Source organism: Bidens hawaiensis, unplaced genomic scaffold, assembly GCF_021521415.1.
Source record: "Bidens hawaiensis isolate Kalapana, Puna unplaced genomic scaffold, B.hawaiensis_p1.1 tig00046137_1, whole genome shotgun sequence".
NCBI classification, from domain to species: domain Eukaryota; kingdom Viridiplantae; phylum Streptophyta; class Magnoliopsida; order Asterales; family Asteraceae; genus Bidens; species Bidens hawaiensis.
In genome coordinates, this window is record NW_027498220.1 from 83,560 (window position 1) to 104,956 (window position 21,397).

The following is a 21,397-nucleotide window of genomic DNA, read 5'->3' on the forward strand; positions in this document are numbered from 1 at the left end:
TTACGAGGTATTTTAATTTATGTGACGATTACTTTAACCAGCATGCTAAGAAACGACACTCCAATTAATGTTACAAACCATGGCTCTAACAATGATCTGCCATATTTAAAATATAGGGAGATTACTTTTAATTAGTCTTGAATTGAAATACAAGATGGTTACCAGAGTTTGTTATGCTATTTTCAGAAACTCTTAGAACAAACGCCGTGGGGCGCCTTAAAGAGGGAAGCCTCATGGCGTTGGGCATACCGTGATAGCGTAATGGCTCCAGAACAACGATTAACATGGTAACCGTTGAAGTCTCGCCTCAAGAACCAGGATCGGTAGCCATCGGGTCGAAGATAAGGAACGGGTCAGGACCCACATCGGTCAAACTGGATTTGGAGCCCCATATTGATGGAGGTTAAACCCATGCATGTTGAAGTACCCACGTTCACTACCACTATTAGTTTATTATTACATTTTCTAATATTTGTTTATTAAAACTTCATTTTTTAAGCTTTATCTAGTTGTTTTCTTTGCTTACTAGGTCGTATGTTAGTTTCCAGTTTTTATCTAGAATCTAGGACGTGGGTTCGTGGAGTATTTTGGTTTCCTATATGCAACGAACATTTGTTTTCAATGAAGGTGGTGAATTTATGATAAAAAAAATAGCATCTGTGTTTTTCTCTTTGTGAATAACCAGTTGTTTATCCATTGCTAATTCAAGTGTAGCAAGCTTGAGTGGTGTTCTTTGAAACCTAATCACAAGTTTAGGTGGTGATTTCTGTATCCTAAACTCGTATTAGATTGCTCATCGGTTTGACTCGGGTGGTGATTTCTGTATCCCGTTCAACCGTTGCCTATCCGATTTGATTTAATCCTAAACCGCTACTCGTTCATACTCTAATATACAACATACCGCCCCTCGGGGAGCTATGAAGGCAGTTTGGGGGGGGGGGATGACTTGGGCGTTTTGTGGAAACCACCCAAATTGGGTTGACTTTATTGAAAAGGGGTTCCAACCAATGAAGAGAGAAATGTGAAGGGCGCTTTCCCCCTTCACCATACACATGATTTAACCGATAGATAACACCCAGTTAATAATGACTGAATTGCTATCTTTCCTTCAAAAATGACTAAAATGACAGTTTCCTCTAAAATAAAATTATGTCGGTAAGTCGTCGCTAATTGCTCATAGAAAACCTGAGCAAAACTTTCCTCATTAATCATGGATGAGTGATTTAATTATTTAAATTAATTTTCTAATTTTTTTTTTCTTTTTGGAATTCCGTTTGTAACATTCCTTTTTTTCTAGTAGTGATATAATTATTAGAACTTTAAGGTTTCTCAAGTTCTTTTCTTCTGCATTTATATATGTCAAAAGAAAAAAATATTCATTTCATTAGTTAAATTAAATTTATCAATATCTACCTTTCTTTTCAGCATTTATAACCTGAATCATAAATGTTTTTGTCTCTTATTATGTTTGGTACAATCACTGTACATTGCGTTCCATTCATTGCAAAATAAGAGGATCCCCTTTTGCATAGTTAAAGAAGGTATAATCTGGAGATTGACTAGTCAACTGGAACTAATATATATATATGAACAAGAAACGAGTCATAAATATACATGCAAAAATGGAAATAGAAAAAATTGCCCAGAAAAGACAATAGTAACTAGTAAGCAAACTGTACTAAAGTACCAGCGTATTAAATAGGGTTGACACCTTCAATATTGTCCACCCATCTACCATCCATCTACCACAAAAACCAAGTCCAATTGCCAAAGTTATTAAATTTTCAAGATTTTGGTGTTAATTTGTATAATTTCATTTTCAATACAAGTAGTGTGAAATTGAATATGTCATACATCTCACTTAAGTACAAATTTTTCCCTTATTTAGAGCATCCACATTGCATAGTCACCGCCAGTACCATATCCTCTATAGATAGACTAAAGAGACAACCTTCTCAGGCAGTATAGAAATGTAAATGAGACATACTTAGCCAGCGAAGCTCAAAAAGTTTTATATCATTATATGTGAACTCGAGCTTAAGCTCGACTCCATTTCAAGCTTTATTTCCAGAGCTCATGCTCAACTCTTTACTGTTTGTTAACTATTTTATTAAACCAATATACGTTTAATCGTTTATATAACGTTTTATTTTAGTGCTAGTTCTTTTATTTAACATGATACGTATATCTCAGTATCTGTTTCTTATTTAATTAAATAACAACCATATTTGTGCTTGTGAGCGCGTAAGCTTGATTCGTTAAGCACTACTTAAGCTTAAGCATGCTTATTAAACAAGCTTAATTTTAAATTTGAACTCAGACTCAAGTTCGTTTAAACTCGACTTGATTCAAACTTTTAACGGTAGATATCAAATAGGTTAGAGCAGCTTGGCATCCTCCCTTTCACATCGTCGCCATGTGATTTCCTAGTGGTCTCATTCCGCATTAATCCATGTGCATCTGAATAAACACTAAGTGACCCCGGCAGATTAAGGATAATCTTAGGGTTAAGTAGATGTTTCCCACGAGGGTTAGGTTCGGCAGAGATGGTTATTCTTCTCAACCTGCAAAACAGACACCGTGAGCTCATCACTGAGAAGGGGGGGGGGTTCCTCCTTGTGACCACACTCCGGCGTGAGAATCAGACTAAATTGCTCTGAATATAAGTGTATATTAAGAGAAATAGCTAGAGACGATAAGATAATATCAGATGATCTGTTCCGTTACCGTTCCAATGTGTTGGAGTATTTATAGCCGAATGTAGGTTTCCAAGCAGGTACAGCCAGCTGTATAATATTCCTTTTCCACCAACTGTGGGCTACGTACGTGCCATGCTGGTGGTTGGTGGGTAGGCAGCGGCTGATAGTGACATGGCCGGCTGTGTACTATTCCTTTTCCACCAACTACAGGCTATGTACGTGCCACGATGAGGGTTGGTGGGTAGGCAGCGGCTGATAGTGACATTTTGTACTGGAGCATGCTCCTCCTCGTACTATTGTCGGTGAGCTGTCACCCTGTGATCGATTCATGGGCTGCTTTGGTCAGATCTTGTCTATTTTGTCAATACCTTGGCAGGTATAGTACAAAAGATCTTCCAGAAGCATACGGACTGGCTCTTTTGGGCGGGAATATTCCCGCCTTGCTCATTCCTTTTTCAGGTGACATTGCTGAAGTATTAAGAGTTAGTGCCTTATGCGTGTAGCTTTACTGTTAGTGCGGGTAGCCTTCCTTCTCAGCTTGTACCCATAGCTGCGGGAACAGGCAGGGTACTGTACCAAGGGAGGCTTTCCTGCGGGAACAGCTGGCTTACTGCGTGTAAGGTCTTCATCTCTCTGAGCATGGTGGGTCTTACGGAACCAGTTAGTCTTTGCGCAGACGTACCCCATCAAGGTGTGTCGTCCTTGTCAGAAGTGGACGTTGGGTTCTCGATATACACGTCGGACTCTTCGGCGGTGACTTCTGGATCGTGAAGGGAAGACATGTTGGGGATGGAAAGAAGAACGATTCCAGGAGAATGCTCGACAAAAGTTAGAGTATTCGCCGGAAATCGCTTAGAAGAAGAAGGAAGTGAAAGTGTGAGTTGAGATGCATCATCTCCTCCCTTTATATACTCATCGCAATGAATGCGATGAATTTAATGCGGAGGAGAGAGGAAAGCGCAGGAGCAATGAGAAGATGACACGTGAAAAGCAAGCTGGCAACAGCTGTCGACAGGACGCGTGCCGTAAGGATGCGTGCCGTAAAATTCGCGCCCACGCGCCCGAAAACTCGCGCCCACGCGCCTGAAAAAGCGTCTGGAATGACCATATAATGTCACGTCGCCATAACTTCCTGCATGTCCTGAAACTGTCAGAAGAAACCGTCGGAAGACGCTAACGTCCCTTCAACAGTTTGGACTGTTCTTATCCTTTCACCAACTCTTCGAATTTCAAAAAAGATTCAAAAAGACTCAAAAATAAGAGGGAATATACCCCCTTACCTTGGGAAGTAAAAAACCATAAGACAAGTGCGGGTACGGTGTTAAGGCGAAACCCTTCACATACTTAGCACTTGCAGGGAATTGAAGCCAAGAAGAATCTTATGGGCCGTGCTTGCGGAAAGGGAAATAACACCTCCGCATAGCGGGAACGTTGAGAACTAGCTTGTTTGAATCTTCAAGGCGGAATTGGTGGTTTAACATAACTGATCACTATGTCCAAAACTACCAAAACCTCGTGGAGAGCCTATACAAGTGAAACTCAACGCTCCCGACTTGTGGAGAGGTTAAACACCTACCCGCATCATAACCAAAGATCAGGCAGAAAAGTCGGGAATTTCTGCAAGTGACATTAGGAAAACCGCGGGAAGAATCCTCACGAAAAACCTTAAAAAACAAAAACCTCTTTCAAAACCCCTTGCTTAAAGTCCAAAAGTTCACCTCATTAATTCATGAGAAGAACAATGGACTGGGGGGACTTGAAGAGGTAGGTCCCCGCAAAGCCCAGTTGGACCCGCAAGACACACCTTGATGGGGTACGTCTGCGCAAAGACCAACTGGTTCCGCAAGACCCACCATGCTCAGAGAGATGAAGACCTTACACGAAGTAAGCCAGCTGTTCCCGCAGGAAAGCCTCCCTTAGTACAGTACCCTGCCTGTTCCCGCAGCTATGGGTACAAGCTGAGAAAGAAGGCTACCCGCACTAACAGTAAAGCTACACGCATAAGGCACTAACTCTTAATACTTCAGCAATGTCACCTGAAGAAGGAATGAGCAAGGCGGGAATATTCCCGCCCAAAAGAGCCAGTCCGTATGCTTCTGGAAGATCTTTTGTACTATACCTGCCAAGGTATGGACAAAATAGACAAGATCTGACCAAAGCAGCCCATGAACCGATCACAGGGTGACAGCTCACCGACAATAGTACGAGGAGGAGCATGCTCCAGTACAAAATGTCACTATCAGCCGCTGCCTACCCACCAACCCTCATCGTGGCATGTACATAGCCTGTAGTTGGTGGAAAAGGAATAGTACACAGCCGGCCATGTCACTATCAGCCGCTGCCTACCCACCAACCACCAGCATGGCACGTACGTAGCCCACAGTTGGTGGAAAAGGAATATTATACAGCTGGCTGTACCTGCTTGGAAACCTACCTTCGGCTATAAATACTCCAACACCTTGGAACGGTAACGGAACAGATCATCTGGTATTATCTTATCGTCTCTAGCTATTTCTCTTAATATACACTTATATTCAGAGCAATCTAGTCTGATTCTCACGCCGGAGGGTGGTCACAAGGAGGAACCCCCCCCCCCCTTTTCAGTGACGAGCTTACGGTGTCTGTTTTGCAGGTTGAGAAGAATAACCATCTCTGCCGAACCTAACCCTCGTGGGAAACATCTACTTAACCCTAAGATTATCCTTAATATGCCGAGGTCACTTAGTGTTTCTTCAGCATCCATAGACGTTGTTTATGTAATATATTTCGTCCCACTTTCAAAGCTATGTTATAGATGATATTTAGGGTTTTTAATTACCAAAACCATATCGTGTTCAAAACAAATGTAAACAGATTTATTATTCCCCATCCTCTAGTGCGTGCGGAATTAATTCAAGACTAACACTACTATTACTCTATATAAATGCGTTCAGAAGGTAGTGTCTGTAACTGTGTGTGATGGAAAGTGTGTGTGAGAGAGTAACTGTGTGTGTCACGGGTTTATCTTGAAAGGCTCTTATTTCACAGTCCTAGATCAGACACACAGACACATATTCTCTTCTTCCTCTCTACATAATCGAGGCAGCTGCCCTTAATATTGTGCCTTTCATATCTCTCTCTCTCTATAATCAATTAGTTGAAACTTCACCCTTTTCTCTCTCTCTAGAATCTAACAAACAATTTGACATATTTAGTGATCACTTTAATGGCAATGATGTTGGATAACTCATGTGACGGTGGGATATTGCTATCATTAGATTCATACAAAGCAGTCCCTGCACCGTTTTTAACCAAAGCTTATCAACTAGTCGATGATCCGACCACCGATCACATCGTGTCGTGGGGCGAAGATGACACCACGTTCGTTGTCTGGCGACCACCCGAGTTTGCTCGTGATCTGCTTCCGAACTACTTCAAACACAACAACTTCTCATCGTTTGTCCGCCAACTTAACACCTACGTAAGTTACTTTTTTTTAATATTAAGTACGCATATTAACGTTGTGACAATATTGTCATGTGAAAACATGAAAATGATACCAGTATTTGTAAGATGTTGTTTGATAGTCTTTTAATAATTCCATTTAGAGACTATTTTCGAATCCTTAGAAGTCAAATGCGTTTAGTTCACTTAAAAAAGCTTTTAATGATTCATGAAGTCTCCATTTGATAGACATCTTAAACACAAGTGTTTTAATCAGATACACGGCTTGTTTCTGCCTTCTATTTTGATGAAAAATATATAATTAGTTGATTATTACGCATTTAGGCTAATTTATATTGAAGTAAATATACATGAAACATGAAAAAGATATCAATTTTCGAACCATTTTCACACTATATATACTAATCAACTCCACTCTTTATTTACATGTGTAACTTATTGTGTTTTTGTATGATTAGGGTTTTAGGAAAATAGTACCGGACAGATGGGAGTTTGCAAATGAGTACTTCAAGAAAGGAGAGAAGCATTTATTATGTGAGATCCACCGCCGGAAAACATCTCAACCACAAGCCTCACTTAACCACCACCACCAGCATCCACATCATTTCACTGGCATCGGCGGTGGAGGTTTCTACGCATACCCAAGTACAAGAAGTATCTCTCCACCGGACTCCGACGACCACTTATACTCCGACAACTCACCACCTCTCTCATCACCCACCACCACCACAACCACCGGCATGTTTGGAATGTTTCATAACAACGGTAGAGGTGGCAACTCCGTGACGGCATTATCCGAGGATAACGAACGACTACGGCGGAGTAATAATATGTTAATGTCGGAGCTTGCACACATGAGGAAGCTTTACAATGATATTATTTACTTCGTACAAAATCATGTGAAGCCGGTGACTCCTAGTAATTCATTCCCATCGTCACTTCTGTTATCCTCAAACAACGGGCAATCACTAGTCCAAAAACAACATGGTTCGACTATGAACAGCGTTGTTGATGACAACATTAATGTTAGTAAAACAAAGCTTTTTGGAGTTCCTTTGTTGTCGAAGAAAAGATTGCATCCAGATCAGTACGGGAATTATAATAATAATAATAATAATAATAATAATAATAATAATAATAATAATAATAATAGAATGGTGGAGGCTCATAAAGCAAGGTTGGTTCTTGAAAATGATGATTTAGGTTTAAATCTTATGCCTCCTTCTCCATGTTGACTGTTTTGATCTGTGTAGTGTGTTCTTCAAGAAATCCTGTTGAGTTTAGTGAAAAAACAATATCTTTTAGTTATCTTACTAAACAGTATCATTTAATTAGTATTCTTTCTTATTTGTGTGATTGAACTGTTTTGAGTCTACATTAGCCAAGAACATGAATTAGTATAATATTCAAACGCCATGATTTCTACAATTTTTATTTTTAACGACATTTGATCTTCAATATCCAAGCGAGTCTTATTAAAATGACATATTAACCGTCTATATTAATTTTGATGTTTTAGGTCTTACCCATTCAAGAACACCATGATTCCTACATATATGTACTTTTTTTTATTTCTTTTCTTTAATATTTATTTGTTTCAGCATTTTATGTGATAATGATCATACTATCGAGTGGGACTGTGAGGACAATAATTATAGGGGCACGATTACCGATCTATGTTCTTCTTTTTAGCATTTCTTTCTGGGATTTTGTTTTAATGTCTTAAAGTTTCACTTTAGTCTCATTAATGGCATAAAAAGAAATATGAGGCGCCTTTCAGTGATGTCTTTTGTGCAGAAGAGAGAAGTTTACAAACTTCCCGTAGATTCGTGTTTCGGTGCAAATTTATTATTGTGTTGGTTAAACATATCTTTTGTGGACCATATTTTGATCTGTGTGTGTTATTTTTTTTGGCATGAGTCATGCTAACATTCATTGATTATCGTCTCAGTTTATCGGATGTCCACGAAGGGGCATTGAGTTTTGTTTTTTTTTGTTTTTTTTTTTAAGTGAGAATATTACATGTAACAAAATAAAAGGAGTGCAACAAGTTAACATCATATTTTCGTTTCGGTTATACATGCACACTGCAACATATTAATAAGCAAGTCAAATTACACTTTTAGGACTAAATGATACTTTAGAGCGTAGTTCTATTTTAAAAAGTTGTGAACTTTAAATCTTGAAATAATCATCGAATCTAGGTTCAAGATTAAAATCATTTGACTTAGAAAAGTAGCACGGAGCATGATCCAGAATATAAGAAAAGTAAAAGGGGGTCGTCATCATCATCAGCATCATATCTTTGTTATTAAACTTAATTAAAACATACTATATATTAATAAACATTAAATTATTTAAAAATAATATCTTAGTTACCATATTTCTGAGAATGATGCCATGTGTGTAAACAAGCAAGTAGTTGAAAATATATAGAAACGATTTGAACTGTGAATGAGAGTGAAGCATGGGAGCAAATTAATAGTCTAAAAATTTTAAGTTTGAAACGTTCCAACTGATCCACAGTTCCACAGGACTCCTTTTCCTTGATGCCTCTTCTTCTGACTCCAAAAGTTAAAATAGAAAAGAACACATTTGCAATATCTTCATCTTGATTCTTGTCTATCTTTAAATCCCTTTTACATTCTTTAAACACACACTCATTCATCATGCACAATTTATAACATCATCATCATGATCGTACTCAGTAAATCCCACCGATAGCAAAGTCATGGTAGGGTCTGAGGAGGATAAGATGTAGACAGCCTTACCTCTACCTCATAGGAATAGAGAGGCTGCTTCCAGTGAGACCCCCGGCTCGATAGTGGTTTTGTATCAAGCCTTGAACATAAGGCACATAACACTCAACCATCGAGACCCAGACCGATTGGTGCATGTACTCTTGTCTTTCAGCTATCAACGCCACCACATGATGCCTGATTAACATTCTGTCATTTTTAACGCTATTTTCACAAAATTAGTAAAATAACGTCAAAATTAGTGCAATTTCACTTTTGTCCACCCAAAGGCCCACGCATATATGCATTATATGCGTACATCGCAAACAGGGCTAGCACAATTTATAACAATTCACCTCAAATTATTTTAGCAATTTGCTAGATACCATGATGTGGAATATCCAAATTACCTGATTTACATTTAATATTCGGTAGTAATATGTTCAATTCGAAATCAAATTACATTCACTTGGATTCTGAGTACAGAGTATCACTGACAGATTGCTATCGCTAACCAACTTTACCAGCGGGATATTCATCAGTTTTCGATTTATTCGATTTCTAGTTTTGCTTTTTGGACTAAACAAAAAACAGAACAAAATTGAATTTAGGTAGTTCAAAACCGAACTGAAAATTGAATTCGAATTGGTCAGTTTGGTTTTTGTTTTACTCCTAATAGATTAAATAGTTAATGTTTATTTAAATTATTGCATTACATGCACTAAATAGGTGGGCCAAAATTTTTATTGTATTAAGCTAATTAATGACGAAACTTAGATAACCATTATTTGATATTCTGTTTATTCAATTTAAATTTGGATTTTGGTAACAAAAAGCTAATGGTAATTCTGGAACGTATTCACAACTTGGTTAATATGGAATGACCTAAGTTCACAAATCGATTAAGTTGGTTTATTATTCTTATTGCAATAGGAATAGTATGGTAATATTTGATCATAATGTTAGGATTAGGTCTACAAAATAGGGTTGAGTAGAGGCTTTGGATGCATAATCAGTTAAAAAATTATTATAATGAGTTGCTGAGACACAAAACATAATATAGTTAACAGGACTGTTTGGTCATTCAACAAAAACAAAAGATCGATGGGGTTAGAGGGTCACTAGCTAGTTCACACTAAAAAAACAAAAATGTACCCAAGTTGTCTATTATCAATAAATACACGGATCACCATGGATAAAAGATGCTTTTTTAGAAGAGAAATGTTATTGGTGTTGCATTGCTTATGACACGGTTTTGAAATCTGTGAAAGATAAAGAGAGATACTGACAGACATTTTACTAGGGTTTCTTGGTCTTTTTTACTCTCTCTTTATTGACATTTTATTCCTTAGGAGTCACTTTATTGACAAATTAAAGCATACTTTTTAGAATAATATTTATTGAAAACGGGATGTAAAATAACATAAAGGTGTGCTTTAAAGCATACTTGTTTCTGTCGATATTCTAATTTATATATATATATGGAATCAATAATCATCGATCTTGTTCTTGTGTTGTGTTGTGTGATTCCTTGATTTATGGGCATGTTTTTTTTTTATCGTTTGGTGTTTCCTAGATATGCGGTTCTCCTTTTGTTCTCCTATTCCTCGATAAGTAAAGCTTGCTAGCTTCCATAGTGCTCAACTTTGATCATAATGTAACCATCTTTTTCCCTTTTATAATTATGATAATTTCATTGCACAAAAGGCTAGACAGAAACAACTACATAGAAGATCTTGGATGGATGATCCACTATGTTCTAAGTTACTTGTGCCCACTTTCCATTGTTGTTTTGTACTACATAAGCTAGACAGAAGCAAATGAGGTAGAAAATAGCCTAACTTGAAAAGAGTATAACATGGGCTACGTCAATGGGCCCTGTAAGTATTTGATATAAATATCTCGATATTGTTGGACCTGATTTTTTCCTCTAGAGCCTCAACTAGTTTACTTTAAAGTTTACATCAAAAGTTTGTTCATGATCTTAATCACAAACATGACATCTAATTGATTTCATATAAACTTCTCGTGAGTTCAGATTGGGCTATGAATTTGATGATTTTTGGAATCAGCCAATCAGGCAAAGGTTTAATGGACTGCAATTTTCATTTAGTGTCATTCTTTTGGGCTGTAATTGTTATATGGGCTTTGAATTTGGGCTACATTTTTTGTAGAAAGTTAAATTAAAAACAGTATTATCTATATACAACAAGTAAATGTGACAGTCGGTGCCACAAGACATTTTTGGCTTATTTTATTGTTTTTTTTTCGTGTTTTTTCTCCCTTGCAAATTATGTTCGTTTCTTTAGACAAGATTTTTTCTGATTAATTTATTGTTCTTTTTTTTCCCTTGCAAAATTTGTTTGCTTTTTTGGTTTCTTAAGTTATGCTTATACCCAACGAACTTAACAAATACTAACTATATTTGCGTCTGCTTGCCGTGTAACGTTCGGGTTTTACCAACGTCCGTGTTTCAAAGCTCAAGTTTTATCAACACCCAGGCTACACTGACAACACCCTGAATAACACTCAGGTTTTATCAACGTCCATGTTTTACCAACCGAGTAAACACCACTTTATATATTTTAATTTCTTTTATATGCGTATGCTAATAGTCATTTTATTTGTTAATTTCATGAACTTATCTTTTGTTTTTAGTTATGGTACCGCAAAATGTACCCGATACCGGCAGAATATAAGTCGAGTCATCGTCGCAACGCTCAGATTATACAATAAGTTGTATGAGTGCAGCAACATTTTTTGTTTTTTTTAAATATATTAATTTGAAGAATCTGTGTTTTAGTTGGTGCTGCAAGGCTCTAATTGAGCCAGGTTGTACCACCTCAATGGTCCAGAATTTGGGTTTTCATTTTTTTATTGGTTAAATGTTTTTTTTCTAGATACGAAACAAGCATTATGTTTTTTGTTTTCATTTTGTTTTAGTTCTAATACTATAACGGACGTAGCTACTACTGACTGAATTCGCGTCTATTCGTCACTGTAACACCCGGGTTTTGCTTACCGATTTTACCGCGCAACACGCGGGTAAATCACTAGTATTAAGTAAAGTTGATGGTTGGTGCCGCAAGCCCTGATTGGGCCAAGTGGCACCACCTCAACGGCCCTTTTTTTTTTACTTTTTTTTGCTTTATAGGTTAAATGGTTTTTATTTTTGTTTTTTTCTAGATTCATAACTAGCGTTTTGATTGTTTTTTTTTTACTGAATTTGTATCGACTCACCGCCACAACGTCCGGGACTGACAATACTCAGGTTTTACCGGCTCACCGCGCAACGTCCAGTATCGACAACACTCGGGTTTACTCATGCCCAGGTTTACCTAACTTTTTTTTAGTTCTAGTACTGTCACAAATTTAAACGAATCGACAAATTCACGTTGACCCTCCACCGGAATGCTCGGATTTTACCAGCGCCTCGGTTTTACCGACTCACCGCCAGAAGGCCCGAATACGAGCCGACTCGCCGTTGCATCGATCGGGTTTTACCAACGCCCAGGTTTACCAACCGAATAAAATTGTTTTAAATATGTTAACAAAAAAAATTATAGTATGTTATACGAGTGTCGTAGAGTCACTGACTCAGCATCTGGGACCAACCAACGTCACCCCATTTGTGATCGACGCCACTCCATTGCTCACACCAATATTAGTTTTAATTTTTGGTTTAGTTCCAGTACCATAACGAACGTATCTAATACTGACTAAATTCGTATTGACTCGCTGCTGTCATCCGGGACCAACCAACGCCACCCTATTGGGCTACCTCAAATTTTGTTTTTAATTTTTTGTTTCCAGTTTGTTTTAGTTCCAATACCGTAATAAACGTAGCTACTATTGACTGAATTTGCGTTGATTCGCCACTGCAACACCTGGATTTTAACGACCGATTTTACCGTGCAACGCACGGGGAAATCACTAGTTTGCTTTAAAGGACGAATCACAAAACGAAACAACTTCAATATTATAATCTACCTATATAATAAAACTAGTTTTAGAACCCCGTGTATTATACGGGATAAATTAATGTATAAATTATAATGAATAATTTAATACAAATAAAAACAAAGATAATCAAGTCTCTTTGTATTATGTAAAAATATGTATTAAAAATATAGTCGTTTTATATCATCAAATGTTTTTGAATTTTAAATCGAGAATGAGTTGCTCTACCATCGATATACAATAATAAAGCAATACTACTGGACGCAACATTTAAAACAATGAGACATTTGGATATGAAAGATGTAGCTAAAGTCTTTCATAAAAATGTTTTACACTCTGTACCCGGCCATAGATAAAAAACTAAAAAAGACACCAGATTTTCCTTTTTGAACAGCTTCCATGATGTCCTTATAAACACACCGTTGTTCAGTTGTCATAATAGTCTTATATTAAATATAGAAAAAGAAAATTTTTTCTTAGATTTTTAAGACTTACTAAACATTGAATATTTGTAAAAAAAAATTATTACACTTTTCTTCAATTTGAAGGTATCTCAAAAATTGAATGTTAGTGTACTTTTTAAACATGAACTCTTTTATATACATTTTAATTTAAAAAAAAAAAATTATGAGATGTAATTATTATATTAATATTTTTTTATTTTAAGTATGTTTACAATATAATTTATGCCATTAATAATTCAATCAATAGAGATTGATCAATTACTATGGTATGTTGAATTTATAATCAATACTATATGTTAAACTAAAATATTTTTTTTCTTTTCCATCAATAAAAGATAAGTGATTTTGGAGGGAATTTGATAGGAAGAATTAACCTCATAATACCATGTGTCTAGAATTATTTTCTTTTATTAGTATAGGTAGATTTCATCAGCTCCTATTACTTTTCACCAAATGTTTTCAAACCGCCACATGTCATTTTTTAAATTAATTTTTTCTTAATTTTATTTCTTTTCATAATATAAACCCCGTCGTTCTACCGTACTGTATGATCTTCTAACCCTATTTGTAACGTGCTTCCATAAAACCTTACTCATTTATCATTATACCCCATTTCTTAGGTAATCCTATTATACATATTCGTTTTTGAATTATACTATTTACGCCATTTTGATATGCAATCAGCCAATGACAATGATGACTTTGCATCAAAGATAGACGGTAATCGGGTAAAAAGAATTTATTTATTTTAGACAGAATTACAAATTTTGTCCTTTAAAATAAGACGAATTACGGTTCGTGTCCTTTTCTAAGTTTCCTTGCAGGCGGTGTACTTTAAACTTTTTTTTCCTACAAGTTATGTCCTTTACGCTAACTGGGTTAGAAAAACTCTGTTAAATCCCATCACGTGAGAAGCATGTGAGGGTAGTTTTGTCTTTTTGCCTACCCTGCAACAACTTCTTCTTCTTCTTCTTCTGTTTCTATACCTTCACTAACACCATCACCTGCCACCAGCCTCTACTACCAGGTCTACCTGATCATATCGCTCAACTTTGTCTCAATCTAGTCCCACCTTCCACCCTCTACTCCGTTTGCCGTTCATGGCGGCGCGTGATCTACACCGCCTCTTTCCCACCTTACCTCTCGCTATATACCCTCTCTTTTCCGACCACCGGCGATAATAATATTATTAATCCGGCAATCAAAATATCTTCTTTTGATCCAGTTTCTTCCGAATGGAGTTGTGTCACCCCCCCAGAGCCTTATCTCCGCCACGTGTGCCTCCGTCATCCGTCGTTTATTGCAACAACTTCTTCTTCTTCTTCTTCTTCTTCTTCTTCTTCTTCTAAACTAAGAACATCAGAAGTTCCATTGAACCTCCGATTCACTTATTTTCCCCGATTCACTGTTACATCTTATCGGAAAATCGGGCTAATCATAATCTTACCGGAAAATCGGGCTAATCATAACTCCGGCCGGAATTTATGGTGGCTGGAGTTAGGTTAAGTGGGCTAATATAACCAGATCTGTTAGGTTAACCCGGATCTCAGATTTGTTAGGTTAAGTGGGCTCGCCGGAAAATCGGGTTAGGTGACTGTAATAGGCGATGGTAGGGGTCGGGTGGAGACGGTAACAGGCGATGGTGGTCAGTGGAGGGTGATGGTGTGTAGAAGACGGGGTTCGGTGTCGTGGCGTTGTTAGGAAACGACCGAAAAAGGGTGAGCGAGGTTGTTGCCCAACTGTTGCCGGGTTTCTGTTTGGAAACCCTAGGTGACGGTGGTTGGTAGCGGCGGTGTTCTGGTGGCCGTGAAAACCCCAAATTGCAATCAGTGTGTTGTTCCATTTGATTCTGATGGTGTTAGTGAAGGTATAGAAACAGAAGAAGAAGAAGAAGTTGTTGCAGGGTAGGCAAAAAGACAAAACTACCCTCACATGCTTCTCACGTGATGGGATTTAACAGAGTTTTTCTAACCCAGTTAGCGTAAAGGACATAACTTGTAGGAAAAAAAAGTTTAAAGTACACCGCCTGCAAGGAAACTTAGAAAAGGACACGAACCGTAATTCGTCTTATTTTAAAGGACAAAATTTGTAATTCTGTCTTTATTTTATGTGAATTGCTTTACAATATTTAATAACTTTCTTTTTCTTATTTTAAAGGAGATGATGCCTTACAGTGACGAGACTCTGATTCCTTCTACATTTACCGATACTACGTTACGAATGCCTCTATCAAATATTACTAATGGCATATTTCTTTAAATGAAACATTCTTATTATTGATTGCATCATACATTTACGGATACTATGTTGCGAATATGAATTTATGATAACATTCTTATTTCGTTTAGCCATACGTAAGGAAAACCGAAAGATAAGAAAAATGATTCATGATAACAAAAACAAGAACCCGTCCCAAATATCTTCTCAGTCTACATCAGAATGCAATTTTATTTCAACCTTATCATACGGTTAACTGTAAGAAGTTATAAGTGTATATTCATTATTTATGTTTATATATTTATATTACGATCAGATTTACCTTATAATCATTTTTTAGTCATGGTTTTTGCTAAAAGCTATTGTAAAGACAAGAGAAAATTTCGGAAACAACGTTTGGATAGCAAAAGAAAATACGACTATATTACTTGTTAAGTATTTCTTGCTTATTGTCTGTTCACCTTCAAATACTTTTTTCATAGTTATAAATCACCTTTTTTTTTTATCTTTGCACGAAATAGAGTACATGGAGCAGCACGAACAAGAGTACGTGAACGGCTACGAGCAGGGCCGGTCCATGGGCCATCGAAAACAAGTCAGGGCCCACACTTAATTAAGGCCTCTAAGTTAAAAAAAACATTATATGTAGATATATTATAATTGGTAAAGTAAATTCAAAGTAATGTAATAGTATAGTGGTAGGATTGGTTGCTACTAAAGTATAGGTTATAACTTGTAATAAGCAAAAATTTTTCATAGCTTTGCTTCATAAAAAGACCCCCAAATCTTATTTTGATTTAGACCTTTACATTCGTTAAGCTGGCTCGGCTATGTGCCAAGGTCAAAGACCAAATTGTGTTTCCAAAGTAAACGTTCTTGGGTTAATCTTTTTTACTTTTTGTTTATATTAATGCAGGATCAGGGTCACTTTCGTAGCAACGCTAGATTTCCTTCTTCAAAATGGATCTGGCCAAAAGATGGACCGAAGAAAATTAAAAGGGATTGATGAAAAATCTAATTTCATCTCTAATTTTCATTTGTGTATATGGAATAGCTACAGGCATCTTCATCATGCTAATCACCACATCCACCGTCTTGAACAACCATACTAAGTTTAAGGCCACATATATATTGAATAATTCATGATAAAGAAGAATTTTAGAACAATGATAGAATACGTTTGTTTTGTCATGAATGTCGTATTGTTCCATCTATTTTATTCTTATGCGGTCCTTTAAATATTTAATATACCGTCTATTAAATATTAAAAAAAACATTGAGGTCCACTCTGATTAGCTTTTGTTTTAGAATGCAACAAAACCATTGAAGGGACCCACCTCACATCGGGGAAAAACTTGGTAGATATCGGTGAAAGTACACCATGGAAAAACTTAGGGGTGGTGTTCCCACCAGGTGTCGTTTTTTCCCTGGCTCTCCACTTTGTCCCCCCTATGCTTATTAATAACTTAAATAAACAGCCGAAGAAATAACCCACTAATATTCTGCAACTGTTTATTCGACCATGCATTGAATGGAGACCGCTGCATGGTCTCGTGAGGTTGGCACGTAACATAATTAACAAATGTTCCAGGGGAGGCCCCACAATGTCAATGGCCCAATCTAGCGCTTAAGCCTCTCAAATAAAAAGACCTCCATTTAAAAAAAAAAACAGAAAAAGAAAATTTTTTTATATATATTTGTTCTTATCATGCTCATATTATTGTGGTCTTAGGGCCTAATCGAAAGTTAAAACACTTGAAACTCACCTTTGATTTGATTTACCGAATTGATTTGCTCATTACTTATTTAGATTTGCGTGTTAATAAATCTTGATTTGATTTCGTGATTCATATTTAACTGTGAATTTTTTGGGGCCAAAAGCAATTACCTATTTTTTCTAAAAGATAAGAGTCGATGTATACAGGAGATTGATATAGTTGATCACATGCCAAAGGAAGGCGACTTTGTTACTCTCATACATATAGGAGAAAAGTAGAAAGATCGGCTTAATACAAATGATTAATTATACCCTCTATTTTAGAATCTTATCTTTGAAGACGAGTCTGTAAGAACCTAACTAATTTCCTTTTGTGTGTATAACTGATTTCGATATAGAAATTCAAGTTTGCATAATTTTTCTTTTAGTCGATTTGCCTTTTTCTTTATTCCAAAAATACACGTTCTTAAGGTAGAACATTGTAAAGAAAAAAGAACCTCTAGCTGATGAATCCATACAAATATGAATCTACAATTATTAATCAATAACCTTCATTAATTTGCAATTGTGTGGCTTAACGGCAGTGACAAAGTTTGTTAAACCAAACATTCAAATGCTTCTGGGTTCGAGACTTGGAGTCCCATTCTTTCAAATGAAAATTTATTTTTACCTTTTTTGTGTGTACCCAATTCCAAGTCATTACACTTTGGTTGACAAACACTACCATCATTAATAATGAAATGCATGTTCCCGATCAAGAATATTTGAACTTGTCACGATTTAATTAAAATTTTGGCAAAAGATATTAATAAATAAAAATTTGACCAAAGTATATTTTCCTTGTTTTTTATGTGTTTCGTGTGATATAATATTAGTCACGCAACCTTAAAATAAACATGAATACCTAGGATGTCTTTGCTTATTTCCCATCACACTGTTTTTCTATTTGAGCTAAATTCCCGTGAGATCTTCCGTAACACCCATACATTTTTCGTATTAGTCATTCAAATCCTTCAAGTTGGTGTTGCTTCAAGTTTTACATGGTGTTCCCACCAGGTGCCGATCGATGCATTTTTTTCCCTGGCTCTCCACGGCTCCCCCTTTGTCCCGCTTATACTAATTACTTAAATAAATAGCCAAAAGAAATAACCCACTAATATTCTGCAACTGCTTATTCGAACATGCATGGAATGGAACTGCTTCATGCTCACGTGAGGTTGGCACGTAACGGTAACATAATTAACAAATGTTCTAGGGGAGGCCCAACAGTGTTAATGGCCCAATCTAGACTTGAGCCTTTCAAATAAAAGGACCTCCATTTTCAAAAAAAATAAAAATAAAAAAAAGGAAAAACTTTATATATATATATATATATATGTTCTTATCATGCTCATATTATTGTGGTCTTAGGGCCTAATCCAAAGTTAAAACACTTGAAACCCACCTTTGATTTAATTTACCGAATTGATTTGCTCATTACTCATTTAGATTTACGTGTTAATAAATCTTGATTTGATTTCGTGATTTAGAATTAACTGTGAATTTTTTTAGGCCAAAAGCAATTGCCTATTTTTTTTTTAAAAAAGATAGAAGTCGATGTATACAGGAGATTAATATAGCTGATCACATGCCAAAGGAAGGCGACTTTGTTACTCTTATACATGGAGAAAAGTAGAAAAATCGGCTTAATACAAATGATTAATACCCTCTATTAAAAAGACTCAAATCTTATCTTTGAAGACGAGTCTATAAGAACGTAACTAATTTCCTTTTGTATGTATAATTGATTTCGATATAGAAATTCAAGTTTGCATGATTTTCCTTTTAGTTGATTTGGCTTTTTCTTATTCCAAAAATACACTACACTAAAAAGAAAAAAGAACCTCAAGCTATATAATGAATCCATACAAATATGAATCAATAACCTATCATTAATTTGCAACGTTGTGGCTTAACGGCATAGACAAAGTTTGTTAAACCAAACATTCAAATGTTCTAGGTCCGAGACTTGACATTTAAGACAAAACTAGGTACACTTTAGTATGTATTTACCGTTTAAACGATTAACTGCTTATTACGTATCGAACAAACGAATAACCAAAAGGGTCTGGTTATGACCCAGATATCTCCCGCGGGGGGGGGGGGGGGGGGGGTCTATAAGTGATATACGTTTAATCCCATTCTTTCAAAAAAAAAAACAAAATTTATTTTTACTTTTTTTATTTGTGTACCCAATTCTAAGTCATTACACGTTGACAAAAACTACCATCAATTTAAGACGTGTCATGATCAATTATATTGTCGGTTTAATGTGAAGTTAATAATGAAGTACATGTTCCCGATCAAGATTTGAACTTGTCACGATTAATTAAAATTTTGGCAAAAGATATTAATAAATAAAGATTTGACCAAGTATATTTTCCTTGTTTTTTATGTGTTTCGTGTGATATAATATTAGTCACGCAACCTTAAAAAAAGCATGAATACCTAGGCTGTCTTTGCTTTATTTCCATCACATTGTTTTTCTATTTGAGCTAAATTCACGTGAATTTCATTTTCTTAATGTCTTCAAAATGCTTTCACACCTAATACTAAATCGCGAGCCGAATAATACAACCATCTCTTTCGTGGTGCCAAAAAAAGAACCAATAAATATAATGGAGTTTACGTTATGAATTTGACAATGAGAAGACTATCTTTGAGTTATCAGCTGTTAGAATTACTAGATATTGCTTATTAGGGGCTCGAGTTATATTTTTTTGTGGGAAGTTAGTGTATTGATGCCAAATCAAATATATAGTTAAGGGTAGGTAATTAGTGTATTGATGCCAAATCAAAAATACTGCGGAGTTCAAGGGAAATCTGCTGGTTCACCAATCATTGATGGTTCTAGAACTGTTAATCCTACGTTACATGTTTCAAAGATAACACTTAAAGAAAATAGTCGATCTTTGTTGAGATTAAATTATGTGTTTGTGTTCTTGGTTTTGATTTCCTACATTTTTGGGTTCATGAAAGTCATTGGAATAGATAGAGGAAAGCATCGAATTTGATTTGTATTTCAACCAATAAAATTTAAACATTCTTTCACTAAAAGATTATAAACATTTTATTGTAATGTTAAAAGATTATAAAAACCCATATTAACTATCGTTAACACGTTTCCTTTTCATCTGCTTTAGTTAAACTATAAATCCATCATTACGAACATCAAAGTAGAAATCAAATATTCATTTTGCTTTTGACACTTTTGGTTTCCTTGCGTCTGAAGCTGTGGAGTTACTTACCCGTGTTCAGCGGATCATGCATAGTAATGTTATGACTCCAAGATAGCAAATGTAGTTTTTAAAAGATTTAGTTTTACAATTCAAAAGGGGGTAGCGACGCAGCTTGTTGCCCGCTTGTCTTCTGTTTCAAAGTAATCTAAACGGTATATAATAAAATGGTAATAATAAGTCAAAAGCATTGATAAATTTGAATATTTAAACACATGCCGCCTTTTGCCTCTAATTCATATGTTTTCTTTTCATCACAAATTCAAAATTTAAAATCATTGGTCGATTCCACGATGATCACCATGTGAAGTGATTGTTGAACACAAAGAATGATGATGAAGATGAAGAACAACCAACAACAAACTTAGTAAAATCAAACAAACCAATTTGACAGAAATACATAACATGAGAACAAATCGATTGGAACATAAAGCGACGATGGTAAACAAATTAGGTTGGGAGGGGAGTGAAAGCGTTATATCATTTCTATTTGTTCAACCAATTCACAAGCTGAACACCTAACCAATTTTTTAAAGCCTGAGAGAGGCTGAGATTTCTCAAGTTCTAGTCCCAGTTCAAGAATTTGTTGGTCGAGCATCCAGGAGCGTTTTCAAGAGTGATTCATCGGCGGAAACAGCTATCTTCCTTCATCAATATTATCGATCATAATCACCACTAACCTGAGGCTATAGTTACGGTTTCATGGTGAGTTTTTGGATTAAAGTTCACATTTTCATGGACGGTTATGCATGGGACTTCCAGATGTTGTATACTTGTATTTTGAGCGATTTGGTATCATAAATAATTTAGTAGCAATATTGATTCGTGCGAACAAGAACCGGTAAGTTCTCACATGATCCTTAGTTTTCACATAGCATAGTTT

At 36.0% G+C, this 21,397-nt stretch overlaps 1 protein-coding gene across 1 annotated transcript; it reads left to right on the forward strand.

Annotated features, from left to right (window-relative positions):
- The first annotated feature begins 5,904 nt into the window (after positions 1-5,904).
- LOC143596169 (heat stress transcription factor B-4-like) lies at positions 5,905-7,411 on the forward strand. The gene is made up of 2 exons (XM_077075014.1): positions 5,905-6,159; positions 6,602-7,411. The coding sequence occupies exons 1-2, from the start codon at positions 5,905-5,907 to the stop codon at positions 7,376-7,378; spliced, it is 1,032 nt and encodes a 343-aa protein (XP_076931129.1). The 3' UTR covers positions 7,379-7,411.
- The last annotated feature ends 13,986 nt before the right edge of the window (positions 7,412-21,397 follow it).

Bases quoted from the DNA above. Each gene is read 5' to 3' on its own strand.
- LOC143596169 (XM_077075014.1), top strand. From the start codon at position 5,905: ATGGCAATGATGTTGGATAACTCATGTGACGGTGGGATATTGCTATCA. The intron at 6,160-6,601 runs GTAAGTTACTTT...TTGTATGATTAG, and splicing joins TCCGCCAACTTAACACCTAC to GGTTTTAGGAAAATAGTACC.